The sequence below is a fragment of the Mustela lutreola genome, chromosome 1, assembly GCF_030435805.1.
Source record: "Mustela lutreola isolate mMusLut2 chromosome 1, mMusLut2.pri, whole genome shotgun sequence".
Lineage (NCBI taxonomy): Eukaryota > Metazoa > Chordata > Mammalia > Carnivora > Mustelidae > Mustela > Mustela lutreola.
In genome coordinates this window covers 141,796,988-141,815,464 of record NC_081290.1, presented here as the reverse complement: position 1 = coordinate 141,815,464, position 18,477 = coordinate 141,796,988, and the positions used below count along the sequence as shown (strand labels likewise).

At 45.6% G+C, this 18,477-nt stretch overlaps 1 protein-coding gene across 1 annotated transcript in view; it reads right to left on the bottom strand.

The window, feature by feature from the left end:
• The window catches only part of GATB (glutamyl-tRNA amidotransferase subunit B), a 103,685-nt gene that overhangs the window by 28,154 nt on the left and 57,054 nt on the right, over positions 1-18,477 (bottom strand). Inside the window, exons 9-10 of the mRNA XM_059175494.1 lie at positions 14,466-14,655; positions 2,100-2,233 (exon numbers count right to left, since the gene is read on the bottom strand). Coding sequence (XP_059031477.1) covers positions 2,100-2,233; positions 14,466-14,655 — 324 coding nt within the window. The remainder of the gene's footprint in view (positions 1-2,099; positions 2,234-14,465; positions 14,656-18,477) is intronic.

Below are 18,477 nucleotides of genomic sequence, written 5' to 3'. Positions count from 1 at the left end.
GCGCTGAGGGTGGCCCTTGTTTTCGTACTGAACACGCCAACCCGGCGAAGAGAAGGAAACGGATGCAGGGGGCCCACTCTGTGCCAGGCACTGTGCATTTTCCTCTCAAAACCCCTTGCAGGCAGGTACTGCTGCCATTTTCGTTCACAGTGAAGCAGTGGAGGGTCAGAGAGGGGAACTCCTCCAAGGTCACTGCTGGTAAGGAGTCAAGGAAGGAAGTGCATGGATCCCACGTGGCCACATTACGCCATACATATACACATCGCAAGCAAGAGGCTGAACATGGAGTTGGCACTGGACAGCGAGACCCTCCTTGAGCAAACACACTTCTGGAATCATGTTATCTGTGTAGGCTCGTCCCCCTCCTCCACTCTCCATGGCCGTGGGATGCTGCTGAGACAATGGCATGCCTGCTGACGGGGGGCACCACCTTCCCTTGCTGGGGCCCAGCCACCTGCCTGGGGGTCCTCATGAACACACTCTCCCTCCCTCCCCATACTGCAATCTGCTGCTCACTCTTTCCTTCTAAAAACTTGCCTTTCCTTTGGCTTTTGTGACATTCTGTCCTAGTTTTTCTCTTCTCTGCCATTTCTTCTCAGCTGCCTCCTCCTCTGCCCACGCTTCTCACTTAAGAGTCTAGAGCATCTCCGGCTCCTTCCTTGGCCGTCCTATAAGGCCTACCCTCCCTGATTCTCTTCTGTTTCAACAACTTCAGATACCATCTATAGGTCGCTAAGTCCACGTTCTGCCTATAATGGACTACTTGCATTCCCAGAAGTAGGATGTGCCTGGACTCACCTCGAAATTTTTACATGGGCTGTTCCCTATACTAGAACCCTTTTCCCTCCTAGATTTTGCCTGACTAACCTTACTCTTTCTTCCTTCAGGCCTTAGCTTGGCTGTTACCGTCCCCTTCTCTAGAGCACCTAGCTCACTGCTTTGTCATCACCGGCTTCTGGACTGTCAGCTCTGAGAGGAGGGACTACATCTGTTGTGCTGACTGGTATTCCCCATGTTTAGCACAAAGTCTAAATAAATATGTGCTGAATAATGAACAAATGAGAACTCCAGGATTTCTACCTCCGAGATCTCTCTCGTCAGCGATAGATCATATATCTGACTGCCTCCTGGTTATCCCCATGAGGGGAATGTCTGTCCTACCGGCAGCCCAACTCAGCATGTCCAAAATGGAACCTGGCATTGTGCCCCGCCCCTTCCCTCTGAACTCATTCCTCCTCCTCTACCTCTCGTTAGGCTCAAAAACGCTGCCCTCCATTTCACTCTACTGCCCAAGTAAGAACTGGAAGCTGCGCAACATGAGATAATTGTTCTCCATCTACCTGAGCTTAGGCCCATGGCATTTCTTACAGGCACTCCTGCAACTGGCTTCCTTGTTTCTGGTCTGTTCTTCCAACCTACTCCCCCAAGGTGAAACTGGAATGGGCTTGAGATCGAAGGCTTTTGAGAGGTGCTGACAAAAGTGTTTGCACGGTGGCCTCTGGTGCTCTGTGGCTTCTTCCCGAGCTTTCTTGCTTGGTCCTTTGACACTCGGGAGTTTCTGGGTTTCCTGAGCCCCTAACACCTGCTAGCCTCGAAGTTTCCAACGGCCACTCTGTTGCCTGGAATGCCCTCGCCCCTCCCATCACCTGGCAACTCCTGCTAGGTCTTTAGGGCCTTGCTCCAGCATCCATTTCTGAGGGAAACCTCGTTTACCTTCTGGCCTCAGGTCAGGCCCCCTCTGTGTTCACTCAGGACACCCCCGACGCCTCCAGCCCAACAGGATCACACTGAGGTGCCTGCCCGTTTTCTTACAGGCCCATATCTCCCACCAGCTTGTAAACTCCTTGTCTTACTCATCTTCAAGCCTGCAGCCCCAGCACAATACAAAGGACAGCACAGAGAAAGACCTGCACAAATGGACGAAATTTCAGATGTGAGGGAGGACAGCTTTAGAATATGGAATTCACAGGGGGCGTGTGTGTCTTGTCAGGAGATCCTGAGGGGGAAGAGGGAGAACAAAACACTGGCCTCGTCCTACTTAAACTGCTTCTGGACACAGTTCATCATAAAGGAAAAAAGAATATCCAGACCCCACTCACCTCTCATTGACAGCAAGGTTCTGTTGCTTTAAAAAACCCAGAAAAATGTTGAGGACCCAACTAGTTACTTTTTTTGGCTCTGCCCTAGTTTCTTTTATCACATTTTGGAAGAACTCCAGTAGGCCAACTTCATTCTGTAAAGAAAGAAAGAAAGAAAGAAAGAAAAAAAACCACTATATATATATATATACATATTCCCCAAAAATGAAAAATCAGCATTCTGAAGTCAAATCTGAAACTGTCACCCTCTGCCTCCTCTGACACATCTACCTGTACTTCCCTGAACACGGAAATGTCACCAGAAAATCGTGATCACTTTCAGTAAACAGCAAGTATCTGACTTCTATCACTGTCACTGTGCATTCGTTTTAATCTAGCATTTTCTCACAGGAATGTACATGTCAGAGAGCCTGGCTTGGTGAACCAGAGTACTATGAAATCCACTCTCCCCCAAACTCATCTGCCCTCTCCCTGTCAGCCTTGCGTACCCTATGACCTTAACCCTTGAGCTGCATCCTTTATCCTTGGGCCCATGATGTTTGGGCAGAGTTCCCTGTCCTTTCTCTTTCCAGGTCTATTCTCTGCTGGAAGTCCCAAGTGATTGTGAGAATAAAGAGGAAGGAAAAGAAGCAAATCAAGGGGGAACAGACGAAATATTCTACCTCTGAAAAATCAAAAGTGGATCGTAACTGTATTTATCTTCACATCGTCCCAAGAAGTGACAGAAATGGGTTTCAAATGTTTTCAAAATGAGTAAGAACCCAGGGATCCACTCAGACCACAGGACTGATGGAGGCAGCAGTGGCTTCTGGGCTTTCCGAGCCAAACTAGACACGGCTTAACCCTGTCTCTCCTCTTGCTCTTTGAAAACAATCATCAAGGGCACTTGAGGAAGACTCTAGTACGTCTCCCCCTCTCAATGGTCAGCTCTCTGAGTCAGGGGCCATTCTGTCCGGTTCACTGTGTAACTAGAGCGAAAGTGCTGGGCGATGGCAGCTACTTGGTGAGTATCTGTGGACGGAATCCAGGCCTGCCATCACCACGTGCGTTTCTAAAATATCACAAGTGAATGCTCCTTCTTTATCATGCCTTGTTCACCTTTAAATATTAGAATTGCCCCAGTGAGGCATTAGCGTCACCTCAAAGCACTCAACAAGTCCCTTCACTATAATGGCAAACTGCCAGCTCGGATCAGTTTGGCAGAACCAAAAAATCTGGCTAAGTTCAACCTTTGTTTTCCAATGAGAAAAATAAAAACACATGCTCCTCACATACGAGAAGGCAAAGCTTCCAAATGGCAGAGGGAACACATTTTTAGTAGATTTGCCTTACCTGCTGCCATTCAAATCAAACCACACTTTCCTTGACATTGTCTTTGAAACTTCATACTGTGGGTGAGGTTCTCACCCTTGCCCCTTTCAGAAAACCTTTGTTAAGGGAAAGAACTTTCTGGAAAAATAAGATACTGGGAAGAAGTTAAGACATGCAAAAAAAGAGTGCTCTGAAAGTTTAGCTGCTGTAGATGCCATAAAATATACACGGGCATACAACTTATGCTAAAGCAGAAATTTCATAATAAAAAAAAATCTACATGCCCTTTGTAACAGATAAATTCTCTGGTGACAAGCCTACTGAATAATCCCACAATCATCTCTCGAATCTCTTTTCAAGCCAACGTTACTATTCTGCTCATGCTAAACCAGGGCAAAGGCCGCCTCAGCAGCCAAAGCTTGACTGCAGATAAAGACAAATACAGGCAGAATGAAGAGGAAGCTCTGCTTAACTTATGGAAAAGTATTCAAACTTCCACAACAGTACAGCAAACCGCTGGGGAAGTAGAAAACCGCTCTACGGCCCAAATCAGACGGGCAGAATTCTCTTTGTTCTAACCCAGACAGGCTGGCCTGCTGGTGAAAAGAGCTGTCAGAAGGAGAACTCTTTGCTTTGCCAAGGAAAGGTTTTCTAAATCCACCTAGAAATATTGCAGTCGAATTCCCAGGCTTGGCTGAGTTGCTGGGACGTGATGAATATCTATTCTTCTACCCTTGGGTGGTTTTTTTATTGGATGGATAACGTAGCAAGTCAGAGTTCTGTTTGTCTTTTTGTGTCAGTGCTGTGAGGAAGCGTCCCTGAGCTGGAACCATACTTCACTGGCCGGGGTTGAGGCGGAGGGAGGCTCAGAACACAATGGCAAGTGGACATGAAAACCTGAAGCTATCATGGGGTGAGCAACCAGCAGCAGGGCTGACAGAGGCCGAGCTACTGCCGCCCAGAGAATGATGGGTCAATGCCAAGTCGCACACAGGCTGCCTGATCAGAAGTCCGCCTTTCAAGAAAAAAACACCCCAGAATTCTAGATATGGTTTCCTTAGTTTTTCTGTGAGATCGGCAGTTGCCGATCTGGTAAGCTCAGCACAAATATCAGAAGTCCCTGTCGGACACGACAGTGCGGCCATCTGGTTTTCTCAGGAGAACAGTGAGCTGGTGATTCCCTGACCTGAAAGCCATAGGAAGAGCCACGCAGAAAGGCCACACATTAGGGAGCCCCTAACTTCCTTCTCAAAGGCGACATGCAAGTGTCTGACTCAGCACTAACCTCTCCCGCGTCAGAAAGAGCGGACGCCGCAGCTGCACAGCGCGGCCTGTCTCCTGGCCAAACGTCATACTAATTGTTCCGTCAGCCACAGCCGATGTGGCAGGGACAACCAGGCCCGTCTTTCGCATAACACCAGATAGCCTTTACGGCTCTGTGACCGGGAAGCATCCTTTTCACATTTTAATAAAATTTCCCCGCAGCATTCAATTACACCCAGAGTCAATGCCAGGTCAGCCTCCGAGATGCTCACAGGCACCCTCCACTGCTGATGGATCTGTCAGCCAGTCAAGGCAGGTGTGAGGCGAGGCACAGAATCACCCCACCTTCGTGGTCTGCCCTGGGAAGGAACCCTGATTCACCCTTGCCTTGGGCCCCAGAAGCAATGTCTTTCTGCATGCTACTGTCTTTTCACAAAGGCTGTCTTGTACGTTCTGCCTTCGGAGATGACAAAACGTCAGAAGGCCATGCAGATGGAACAGGAGTGGGGCTGATTTCTCAACCACTGTTCTGGTTCTAAGTCCCACACCCTTTGAACCTGATGGCAGGGTAGAAATTAGCTGGCTATATTTAGAAGAATGAAACCTGATAGAGACAGCTGCCCAGTGGCAGACTCAAGAGAAGAGAAAACCCACAAAGTACCAGTTGAGAAACAGCTGATTAAGTGGCAGGGAGTGACCTGGCAGCTAAAGGAACCCCAGACTGGCAATCAGGGCTACTGAAAAAGCTTGCAGGAGTCTATCCAGAATGTGCTCCACACAGAGAGAGTGGCCAGCCCTGTGGGAAGCCGCACACGGCTGCTGCTCCTGCAGATGGTATTAACAACGAGAATACGTTTTATTTTATTATTATTATTTTTCCAAGATTTTATTTATTTATTTGAGGTAGAGAGTGAGAACACAAGCCGGGAGACAGAGGGAGAGGGGGAAGCAGGCTCCCAAATGAGCAGGGAGCCTGATGTGGGGCTCGAGCCTAGGACCCCAGGATCATGACATGAGCTGAAGGCAGACACTTAACCAACTGAGCCACCCATGCACCCCACGAGAATACATTTTAACAACAATAATAACAGGTGCTAGGCACTAGTCCAAGTGGTCTCTACATTAACTCATTTAAACTAACATTAACTCACGTAATTCTTTTTTTTTTTTTTTTTAAAGATTTTATTTATTTGAGTGAGAGCTGTAGGATGAGGGCCAGAGGAAGAAGCAGACTCCCTGCTGAGCAGAGCTTAACTCGCTGAGCCACCCAAGTGCCCCAACTCCTTTAATTCTTCCTAAGAATCCTCTGGCACTAGCAGAACTCTCTCTTAAAGATGAGGACACCGAGGCGTTAATTTGTTTGAGGTTACACAGCAAGAAAGCAGCAGAACTGGGATTTGAACCTCTGCGGTCTGTGCTCCTCATCTCCATGTTACACTGCCTCTGATGAAGAAAATTTCACGTTGCTGCCTTCCTGGGGACGGAGACTGAGTCCCTAGCAGTGCCAGGCACAATGTGAAGTAACCAGCTCATCAAAAGAATGCCCTTTCCCACCACTTCCATTATTTTATTTGGTACCTGCCAGCTGTTCAAAGGTTCTTCACATATTAAAAATGTTGCAAAGGCCCTTAGCAATTAACTTAGAAATTAGGAGAAAATGGCAGGTTCTCTTTCTGCCTCTGCCAACATACACCTAGACCACCTGGCACTCTCTCCTGTGGCAGGGCACACACCGGCTCCAGATCAGGAAGGCAGACAGATACACGCCCCCCCGCCCCAGGCCACATGGAGCTTCTGGGGGACAGGATGGTGGCCAGAGTTCCCCGGGCCTCTCTTCTGTGTCCCTTCCACGCCCTCTCCTCACGGAAGGTGAGTACGCCTCAACCAAGACCCTGCCCAATTCTGAAGCATCTTCAGACCTTCCAGAACAGCTCCCACTACTGCTCACATGGTCTTGGTGTCAAGCAGATGGCACCTTACTGCATTCTAACTCTTCGGATCTGGGGACTTCACACACTGCATTACACCCAACTGGGCAGGTCGTCCCTATAGAGGGAGCAGCTAGCTGTACGGCAGACCCTGCACCTGTGGATTGAACAACAGTGGCTTCAACCAGGTGAGGTGCCCATGTGTCATTCTGTGGAGGTACAAACGGGAACTGCTACCAGTTGCCATGTGGCAGGGGCACTGGGGCAAGCAGCCACTGAGCATTTCTGCAAATGTAAGAGGGTCCAGCATCTATCTGTGGGGCTTCTGATGGTCCCTCTTTATTCTTGTGGGGTTTGGTCACTGTTACAAAGTGAGAAAAACAACATAGACCCATCGCCTTTGTGAAAATAACACAGAATGCTAGTGTTGGGGTGGAAATGGAAATTAGATAGGGAGGCCTGGGTGGCGGTTCTAAGGAAAGAAAGCAGAAGTCATGGTGAGATTAAGGATGGATGCATTCAGTGGTGCTGGCTTGGATCTATGGTGTGAATGAGCCTTCCCTCTGCTTTTCATGGAAATAAGAAGTGGCTGTGGAAATCTTGCAGTGAGTGAGGGGGAAAAAAGACTCATTCAGAGGGGTCTTTAGTGGGGAAGAAACTAAAGGAAGTTAATAGGTGGTGTGAGAGAGCATAGGAGACATCACTCTCACTTGAGTACGTCAGGAGGAAGCCAGAATCCTGAACCATTATGGCCACTTTCAAGAACATGGAGATCTGGAAAAGCTTGGAAATTGACCTAGAAACACCAAGGGTATACTCTCTAGTCTATCTCATAAGATACCCAACTAGGAGGGTCTATAGTCCTATTTTGGTCCTCACAGTTTCTACTCCTGGGTCATGCTCTCAGTGGGCCTGGAAGCCCCTAAAATCTGAGCAAAACTCTGGTCCCAACAATTTCACTTGTACTTTGTTCCTAGCCAAGTTGGGAAGTACACACATCTGAGTTTAACTCAGGATACTGGTTCCACACAGAGAGGGTTCACACCTACATTGGCTTAGGCTCATGTGAAAATGAGCTTACATTCTCTGAGACACATGAGCTCTAAGAGGGATGGGAAGGAAACCAATCTGGCAATAAGACGCTTCTCTGGATAATCAGGTGATAAAAGTTGACGGCAGGCCAGCATAATTAGAAAACTGTATCTTTGAGAATGGGCCACAAGTAGTATGCTGTCAAGAAATCAATTCTGATCATGACCGCATTTCAATGTGCCCAAAGCCAGCACTGTCAGATGGGCCCAACACAGAGGGAACCGGTGCTGGTCAACAGCAGCTTTCGGGCTGTAGCTTAAATATGGCAACAAAGCTTCAACGCAGTGCTTGCTCACTGGTGCCAAGATCTGACTGAAACCTGAAACAGTGTGTTTTAATTGTCCCCATAAGGATTCAGGATGGAGGAAGGAAAGAGTCCCCATGAATCCCCAAGGCTGGGCACTCAGGACTTCACTCCTCCCTGCACTTTTGCTCCAGGGGGCAGGTCCCAGAAGGGTCAAATGAATCTGAGCCCAGAGGATCCTCATCTCTGGAAGTTCTCTGTTACTTGCATCTGAAACAAACAAACTGCTGGTTTTTCAGAAGTAAAGTTAGAAGATGCATTTTGTATTCAGTTTTACCGGAAAAAAAATATCAGTTACGTTTCTAGTGTATAGACTATAAAAGCACCCATAAGCTGGCAAGCACTCGGTGCAATTTTATAAAACGAAGAATAAAATCAATTTCGAAAATTACACAGAGTTGAAATATGGTGAGCGACGGTGCTGACCAAATGGATTTTCCTTCAGCAGGAGTTAGAAGGCCAGTGCTTTGTTCCTCAATACGTCTAAGCAGTCTAAAACCAGTCAATATAGTTTCAGACGCCTTTTAAACTATTAGCTTTAAAGTAGTATTACCCATGAGTACACAGATATTTATCATGGGAAATTATTCTACAGACCGTTCATCCAAACAGAAAACCACACCATTTCAAGCGCACTAGAAACTCAAAGCAAAACTCTTGGAAAACAATCCATTTAGTAATCAACCACAGTCATGATATTTTTTCTGCTTCTTGGTCCCTGGAGACACCTTCACCTTTTTCATGGTGTCAGAAACAAAGGATTATGGCTTCAAATGGGGAATAACCAGCTGGGGAAACAGAAGTTGTTCAAATAAGACTACACATCTTGAAGCTGAATACAAATACAGACAGACACGTATGGCAGCACGGGTCACTAATCCGGAGGGTCACAGTCACATTTTCCCAGTCTCACTGGGGCCATGCTGGATTTTTCTTAAAATTCTGTCCTCCGCAGCCCTCAATGTGTTGGTGGCTATTCGGTGCCTGTGCTCTTCTCCCTGATAACTTATTCTAGGGAGTCTGCTTGGCTGACTTTAGATTTTCTTAAGATTCAGGGAAGATTATGCTCTGTCACTCATCTTCGGGGTAAGGGAATCATTCTCTCCCCTCTTTAAGCAACGGAGGGTAACAGCACCAGCTGCCTTTGCAGGGCCCTCTCAGCTCCCAGGTGTCAGAGGTGGGAGCTAAAACCAAGACTGTACTGCCTGTCTCTTAGTCGGTGTTTCAACCCATTGCCCAGCAGGGCTACTTAGGAGAAGGAAAAGCAACCTGGAAAACATAAAAGCTCTTCCACCTGAAAACAGCACAGGGCGCTGTGACAAGGACAGCAGGCCCTGGGTGGCTCAGTTGGTTAAGTGTCTGCCTTCGGCTCAGGTCATGATCCCAGCATCCTGGGATCGAGCTCCACATCGGACTCCTTGCTCGGCAGGGAGCCTGCTTCTCCCTCTGCCTCTGCCTGCCATTCTGTCTGCCTGTGCTCTCTCTCTCTCTGTCAAATAAATAAAATCTTAAAAAAAAAGAAAAGAAAAGAAAAGAAAAAGAAACACTGGATTGGGAATGCTGTGCCATTCCTCCACTAAAATCTTGACAAGATGGACATCTTTCCATTTACTGAATTCATACACAGCTGGCCACCCTGTGAGCTTGTATCTGGTCCTTACCAAGTGCCTACCATGTGCTGGCCATGACATGACTGACAGGCAAAATCATCCCACAAACCCCACAAACCCCACACATTCTGCCCTCTCATGGAGACCTTCTCAGTGATTCACTCCGAAGGAGCCAAGAACCTACCGCAGCAAGTTTAAGGAACAAAACAAAGTTACGGAGGACAGTTTACATCTTTTTTTGTGACTTAAATTTTCTACTTGGAAAATGGACGCAATTTCTCCTTTTCTTTTTTTTTTTTTTTTAAAGATTTTATTTATTTATTTGACAGAGAGAAATCACAAGCAGATGGAGAGGCAGGTAGAGAGAGAGGAAGGGAAGCAGGCTCCCTGCTGAGCAGAGAGCCCGATGCGGGACTCGATCCCAGGACCCTGAGATCATGACCTGAGCCGAAGGCAGCGGCTTAACCCACTGAGCCACCCAGGCGCCCCAATTTCTCCTTTTCATTGGAGTTGACTGATTTTCACTAAATTTAGGAGAAAGCACGTTTTCTTTCTTTATAAGGCAGCCTGACATCTTAAAACCCAATCGGGGGCACATTCTATGTGCAGACAAGCAGAAGAGCTTAGAAATGTAAATAAAGCCTGGGCTCTGTAGTCAGTGCAGACCACTGAACTGCCAGACCACGGAACCACAGGCCTGCCTGTTACTTTATGTCCTGCACTCCACCATGGTTGATGTTTCCCCATCTGTAAAATGGGGAGAACAATAATATCTACCTCCAACAGTTGTTGTAAGGGTAAATTAAAAAGTGGCCCATGGATGGGGTGCCTGGGTGGCTCAGTGGGTTAAGCCTCTGCCTTTGGCTCAGGTCGTGGTCTCAGGGTCCTGGGATCGAGCCCTGCATTGGGTTCTCTGCTCGGCGGGGAGCCTGCTCCCTCTCTCTCTGCCTGCTGCTCTGCCTACTTGTGATCTCTCTCTCTGTCAAATAAATAATAAATGAAATCTTTAAAAAGAAAAAAAAGGTGGGATGTCTCGGTGGCTCAGTTGGTTAAGTGTCCACTCCTGATCTCAGTGTTGTAAGTTCAAGGTCCCCGTTGGGCTCCATGTTAGACCTGGAGTCTACTTTAAAAAAAAAATGTGCCCCACCATAAACCACAGAACATACTGTCAGCAAGCAGCCATGTTCTCATATTGCTTGCATTCTCCGAATTTGTTTGCATTCTCCGAATCAGGTAAGGCAGTGTTTAAGAAGTGATATCCCCACAGACGTTGCCCTGGGATTATCTGCTAAGAAAAATGCACATGCGTATCATCTAGGTCATTCTTGTGATCACTCCCAGAATATACTGACTCAGAGAAGGACTTGCTATGCTACTAGAACCTCTCGTTTTTCAGGATCCTAAAACCTGCATTTCTATTCCTTAAGGCTTACAAATGAGGTCAGCAATCAAGGCAACATAACACAAGACAGAGAAGCAAGGTTAACTAAATAGGTTGAAGCTTCGGGTGGGGCAAGATACTTTTAATGTGACCAAACAGTAATACAGGTTTTCTGTCAGGAGGGAACTGTCAGGAGGGTTTGAGAGAGAAAACCAGGATGTAGACTGGATTTAATGTCCTAACAAAACCAGTTCAGAAAACAAGAGTGGAGAGGCCAAGTGACTTGCATCTGGACACAGCACATGGGGTGGTTAGAGTGGAGGTCCCCATGCTTCTCACCCAGAGTTCAATGAGCTAGCTATCACTCCATGATCTGCTAGGGGGTCAGCAGGGGTTTATGGATCTGACCTTTAGAAACGAGGATGCTTTGGGTGCCTGGGTGGCTCAGTGGGTTAAGCCACTGCCTTCGGCTCAGGTCATGATCTCAGGGTCCTGGGATCGAGTCCCGCATCGGGCTCTCTGCTCAGCAGTGAGCCTGCTTCCCCCTCTCTCTCTCTGCCTGCCTCTCTGCCTGCTTGTGATTTCTCTCTGTCAAACAAATAAATAAAATCTAAAAAAAAAAAAAAAAAAAGAAAAAAAAGAAACGAGGATGCTTTTATCAGGAATGCTGTTTCTTCTGGGACTTCCATGACTATTGTCATAGTATCACTGGTCCGACCATTCACGAATAAATATTCACTGAGTTCCTACTAGGTGCCAGACATTACTGTAAGTGCTAAAATACTAGAGTTCTATAAACATGGAGCATAAATTACCAATACATAACGTGGGGCTTTCCGCATCATAAGATGACAAGGCAAATTACAGACTAGAGTTGAATTCTGCGGTTTTTAGTCCATGTGGGTCAGGCACACGAATGAGGGTTGGCATGCGCCTTAATGCCTCACGGAATCAGCAGTTCGAAGGCACAGAGCATGGAGCCGAAGCTCTGCAAAGCACACCTCCACTGCTGTGATTTATCTAATGAATACTCCTGGGCACTCTTTAAATTGAAAGATGGTTCATTAGATTTGTGCATCTGCCCTTCTCAGCAATCTGTTGTGTTTCTGATGAAGGCAGGAAAAAACATGAACATATCATTTTTGGGTCTGAGTAGCTCAGCTTTCAATGATTACAAAGTCATAAAGAGCTCAGGATGCCCACTTTCAGGGAAATAATTTCTCTGAATCATTCTCTTTCCACTGCTATTAAGGTCTCTTTACACTCAACTTGGAAATTTCAAGGACTAGCCCTTTAAAAAACAAAAACAAAAACAAAACTAATCACCTAACACAAGATCTGAAAGCTATAAAAATAAGCACATTTTTAAGATATTAAAAGTCCCTTCAAAACTGGTTCAAAAATCACCTCCTTGTGGAATTTTTCCCCTTTTGTTCCAATCAAGGTAATCACTACCTCCCTCGTTAGCTGTGTCGTGTGTGTGTGTGTGTGTGTGTGTGTGTGTGTGTGTGTGTGTGTACTCCTGGAAAACAAAGAAACACCTTTTTGAAGATCTTTGTCCCCGACTACCTGCCACACAGGAGATGCAAAACAAAAGTTGTGTACTGAACAGATGAAAGACAGGTTCCCCTCAGCAGGACCTTAAACTCTGAACCACTCTCTGGGCAACCTCAGCAAACGTTTATTAAAGGTCTCCTGTGAAGGACACAATTGTGGAGCCTGGGACCCAGATATGAACAGGAAAATGTCCCTGCCCTCAGAGGACTGACTCTCCCCGAGGAGCCCTCTACCATCATGTGCTCATAAGGGGCCAATCATGACAGTGCTAGAGAGATGCTCTCTGAAGGGAGCCTATGTTTGCAGATCATGCAGATAATGCCATGGAGAGAAATAACCATATTCCTGAAAGGAGTTTCTGAAAGGTCTTTTCACAAGAAACCTGGGTTTTCTTCAGATGCTACCTCCAACGGCTGCCTCTGTTCACCTGGTAGAAGGCCAAACAAAGACAGATAACTACCATCTTGGAGACTCTGTCCCAGTCCTCCCATCCCCTGTGGGATCTGGCAGTTATAAAATGCAGGACAGGAATTTAGCATTTAGAATTTAGTACGGAATTGATTTCCAGTGGGCTGGAAATTCATCACACAGTAGGGCAGACAGACAGGACTAAACCTCAGGTGGGTTAAATCAACCCAGGGAAAATGAGTGGTAAGAGGCCTCAGGTTAAAAGGTGTTCTGTCTGAGATGCGAACTGACTCTTGCAGTCGAAAACCTGGTGTTAAGCACTGTTGGTGTGCCAGGCTGTGCTGAGGAACGGTGAGTGAGAAGGGGACACGGTCTTGGCCTCTAAGGGGCTGAACAAGTCACAATAAGAAGTGATTAAAATCCAGCCATGTGACCATCATGGAGTTATGACTAAGCTATGACAGCAGCCAGCGGGAGGCAGTGGGCAGTGGACATCCCTGCCTGAAGTATGGAAACCTATCTGGAAGGCCTGCCCAATCATCCCTGGGAGGGAAAAAGGGGAGTGTTCACGTGAGACTCTCTGGAGAGTTTTTGCCTAAGCTGATTTAATTTGTAAAGAGAGAACCTTCCATCCAACAAACATTCACTTGCCTTACCTTATACCAGAAGCAGCGGGGCTGCTCTCACTGAAGTATAGAAATATGTACGTTCTAACATCTCTAGATAGTTACTATTGATCAATTAAAATGCAAAAACCCACATTCTGCGCAGACTCTGCTGCTCCAGAAGGTAAGTGTGGCAGATACCCCATCCCTGAAGCACGCAGTGGCAAAACTTCCTACTTCCTCCTGAACAGACAAGCCGAAGACAACTGTGACAAAACCCCACCCTCAGTGACGGGGCATCACTTTAATGTTGCCATGACAAAGAAAACGGCAAAGCCCCGAGCAGCTCTGAAAAGAGTGGAAAATCCCTAAGTAGGTCTCAGTGGTGTCAGACTCGCTAACGGCCCCATAAGACACATCCTCGAGCCTCAAAGGACCGACACTTTGAGTCAGAGTTTTCAACATTTCGTGCGGAATAAATGTTTTTCTTCAACCACTGGAGAAACAGCTGGCTGGCTTTTAAGGACAGAACTTCCTGCCAGACCCTGTCATGGTTCAATACTGCTAGACATTCAGAAACCCTATACGTCGATTTTCTTTTGTCCTGCAGACACATGGGAAAACATTCATCCACAACATTTGGACTGTCTTCAAGAAGCCTCCGCGCTGCTGTGAGCAGCTGTTCATCTCTGCACAGAAGACATGACTGACATGAGATTCTGCTTCATCTTCTGGTTTTATGAGGAGTATTCACCATCAAGGAAAATGAGCAAAGGGTATTGTGCCTTATTCTTAGAGGCATCTATTTGTACCACTGAAGCAACCTGCCTGCTCTCCTCAGAGCTCACCGTAGAGCATTACCCAAATGGCTGAGCTGGGTTTATCTGAGCCTCTGATCAATACCTACCAGTAAGGCAAAGCTGTGTTCTGGCAAAATGCCATACTGTTGAATGAGCCTCTCCCGGGTCTCACTGGGGAGCTCAGGGAGTTGCTCCCGAATCCAGTCAATGTTGATCACTTGCTGTGGGTCCGCGCCTGGAGGCAGAGACTCGGTGTCATAGAGCAGCAGGGGAGGCAGGTTGGGTTCGGGCATAAACCTAGGGCAGGGAGAGGAAATGGGGTCTGACGCGGAAGTATTTGGTTTAATAGGAATAAAAAAACCTTATCATCAATACGAAAGTTTCGTGGTTACATGTCATATTCCAAATATTTTCTGGGGCACCCAGATGGCTCAGTCCGTTAAGCATTTGACTTTGCCTCCGGTCATGATCTCAGGGTCCTGGGATTGAGTCCCATGTTGAGCTCCCTGCTCAACAGGGAGTCTGCTTGTCCCTCTCCTCTGCCCCTCCCCTAGCTCATGCTTGCTCGCTCTGTCAAATAAATAAATAAAATAAAACAAAAATCCAAATATTTTCTAATGTCCTATAATACCAATTCTGTTTTCCAGGAATGAGTCTTTGTACAAGTATAGACTTATAGACTTATACCACAAGATCTGCCCCTCTCCAAGTTTACAAATTATGATGAATGAAAAAGGCATAACAGTGTTGATGCTACACTGTGATGTATAATTGTATATACTCACACACACAAAAAAGTATATACTCACGAAGACAAAGGCTGGGAAAAACAGGACCAAATGAGAACACTTTACTTATTAGGGAGAAAAATGACTTTTCCTCATTCTAAAATTCTCACTATTTTAAGCAATATTTGTGAAATAAATGAAAAGTCAAAGAAAAAGAAAACTTTTCTTTCTTGAGAAGTGGAAGAAATAGATTTTGCCTAAAAAAAAATGTAGAAGTGGGGAGGGAAAGATGAGTAAGTGGGGAACAGGGGCTTTTTGGGACAGTGATATTATTCCCTATGACCCTATAATGTTAGACATATGTCATTATAGATTTGGTCAGAACCCACAGCATGTACGTACAACATAAAGAGGGAACCCTATATGTGCTATGGTGAATGGTGTGAAGTGTATAAACCTAGTGATTTCCAGACCTGTACCCTGGGGCTAGTAATATACTATATGTTAATAAAAAATAAAAAAACTTAAAAAGAGGGAACCCTAATGTAAACTATGGACTTCGGTTAATAATAAAGTCTTCATTTTTAACAAATGAACCACACTCTTTGTGGTATGCCTATGGAACGTGTGCTCAGTCAGAGTTTTCAGTATTTCCTGGGTAATAAATGTGAATCACATGGCAGTGCAGGACGTTATCAGGGTAACCATGCTGGTGAGGCAGGGTATACGCTATATACCAGGGAGTACACGGTAACTCTCTGCAGCACCACAGCTCATGACGTCTTTCCCTCTGCTCCATTCCAGCATCTAACATTTTCTGTCCACCTGTGCCTGTCAAAGGGCTTACACACAAGCAGGATAACGCAGAACAAACAGGGTGCCAAGGTGACAGGTCAGACGTGCACGCGACCCATCACCTCCATGCCAAATCTATTCTGTGAATCAGACTGACATCTGAGGGCAGGAGGAAGCCAAAGACAGGGTTCCTGAATCCTGCCTATTAATCTGAGGGCTTGAGCCAAAGCCACTGGCTGCCCTAACAGTTAACTCCATGCTGAGTGAAAAAGCAGCATAAACAGAGGATGGGGGCAACACTGGAGAACAAAGAATTTCTTGGGAAGAACAGATTGAACCCAGAAGCTCCCAGTGATGAAAACAATCTTGACTCAGACACAGATGAGAGGGGCCCCTCAGGGGGGAGCCATGCTAAGGGTTTAGGAGCTTTTCTCCCACATCCCAGTGCTACATCGGGTCCCCACGGATAGCAAGAGTTGAGCTTTGCACAGGAACCAATGACTTTTTGCTTATGGCTTCAATCTTTACAATCTGCAAAATTCAATGGGGAAAAAGTACCAGAGATTCAAATTGCCTTAAGCCTATTATTATTGGCTTTACTTCTGGATCTCATATTAAGTCCAACTTGTTTAATTTTTTTTTTTTTTTTTTTATTTTTTATTTTTTATTTTTTATAAACATATATTTTTTATATACATATATTTTTATCCCCAGGTCTGTGAATCACCAGGTTTACACACTTCACAGCACTCACCAAATCACATACCCTCCCCAATGTCCATAATCCCACCCCCTTCTCCCCAACCCCCTCCCCCCGGCAACCCTCAGTTTGTTTTGTGAGATTAAGAGTCACTTATGGTTTGTCTCCCTCCCAATCCCATCTTGTTTCATTTATTCTTCTACCCACTTAAGCCTCCATGTTGCATCACCACTTCCTCATATCAGGGAGATCATATGATAGTTGTCTTTCTCTGCTTGACTTATTTCGCTAAGCATGATACGCTCTAGTTCCATCCATGTTGTTGCAAATGGCAAGATTTCATTTCTTTTGATGGCTGCATAGTATTCCATTGTGTATATATACCACATCTTCTTGATCCATTCATCTGTTGATGGACATCTAGGTTCTTTCCATAGTTTGGCTATTGTGGACATTGCTGCTATAAACATTCGGGTGCATGTGTCCCTTTGGATCACTACATTTGAATCTTTAGGGTAAATACCCAATAGTGCAATTGCTGGGTCATAGGGCAGTTCTATTTTCAACATTTTGAGGAACCTCCATGCTGTTTTCCAGAGTGGCTGCACCAGCTTGCATTCCCACCAACAGTGTAGGAGGGTTCCCCTTTCTCCGCATCCTCGCCAGCATCTGTCATTTCCTGACTTGTTGATTTTAGCCATTCTGACTGGTGTGAGGTGATATCTCATTGTGGTTTTGATTTGTATTTCCCTGATGCCAAGTGATATGGAGCACTTTTTCATGTGTCTGTTGGCCATCTGGATGTCTTCTTTGCAGAAATGTCTGTTCATGTCTTCTGCCCATTTCTTGATTGGATTATTTGTTCTTTGGGTGTTGAGTTTGCTAAGTTCTTTATAGATTCTGGACACTAGTCCTTTATCTGATATGTCGTTTGCAAATATCTTCTCCCATTCTGTCAGTTGTCTTTTGATTTTGTTAACTGTTTCCTTTGCTGTGCAAAAGCTTTTGATCTTGATGAAATCCCAGTAGTTCATTTTTTCCCTTGCTTCCCTTGCCTTTTGCGTTGTTCCTAGGAAGATGTTGCTGCGGCAGAGGTCGAAGAGGTTGCTGCCCGTGTTCTCCTCAAGGATTTTGATGGATTCCTTTCGTACATTGAGGTCCTTCATCCATTTTGAGTCTATTTTTGTGTGTGGTGTAAGGAAATGGTCCAATTTCATTTTTCTGCATGTGGCTGTCCAATTTTCCCAGCACCATTTATTGAAAAGGCTGTCTTTTTTCCATTGGACATTCTTTCCTGCTTTGTCGAAGATTAGTTGACCATAGAGTTGAGGGTCTATTTCTGGGCTCTCTATTCTGTTCCATTGATCTATGGGTCTGTTTTTGTGCCAGTACCATGCTGTCTTGATGATGACAGCTTTGTAATAGAGCTTGAAGTCCGGAATTGTGATGCCACCAACGTTGGCTTTCTTTTTCAATATCCCTTTGGCTATTCGAGGTCTTTTCTGGTTCCATATAAATTTTAGAATTATTTGTTCCATTTCTTTGAAAAAGATGGATGGTACTTTGATAGGAATTGCATTAAATGTGTAGATTGCTTTAGGTAGCATAGACATTTTCACAATATTTATTCTTCCAATCCAGGAGCATGGAACATTTTTCCATTTCTTTGTGTCTTCCTCAATTTCTTTCATGAGTACTTTATAGTTTTCTGAGTATAGATTCTGTGTCTCTTTGGTTAGGTTTATTCCTAGGTATCTTATGGTTTTGGATGCAATTGTAAATGGGATTGACTCCTTAATATCTCTTTCTTCTGTCTTGCTGTTGGTGTAGAGAAATGCAACTGATTTCTGTGCATTGATTTTATATCCTGACACTTTACTGAATTCCTGTATAAGT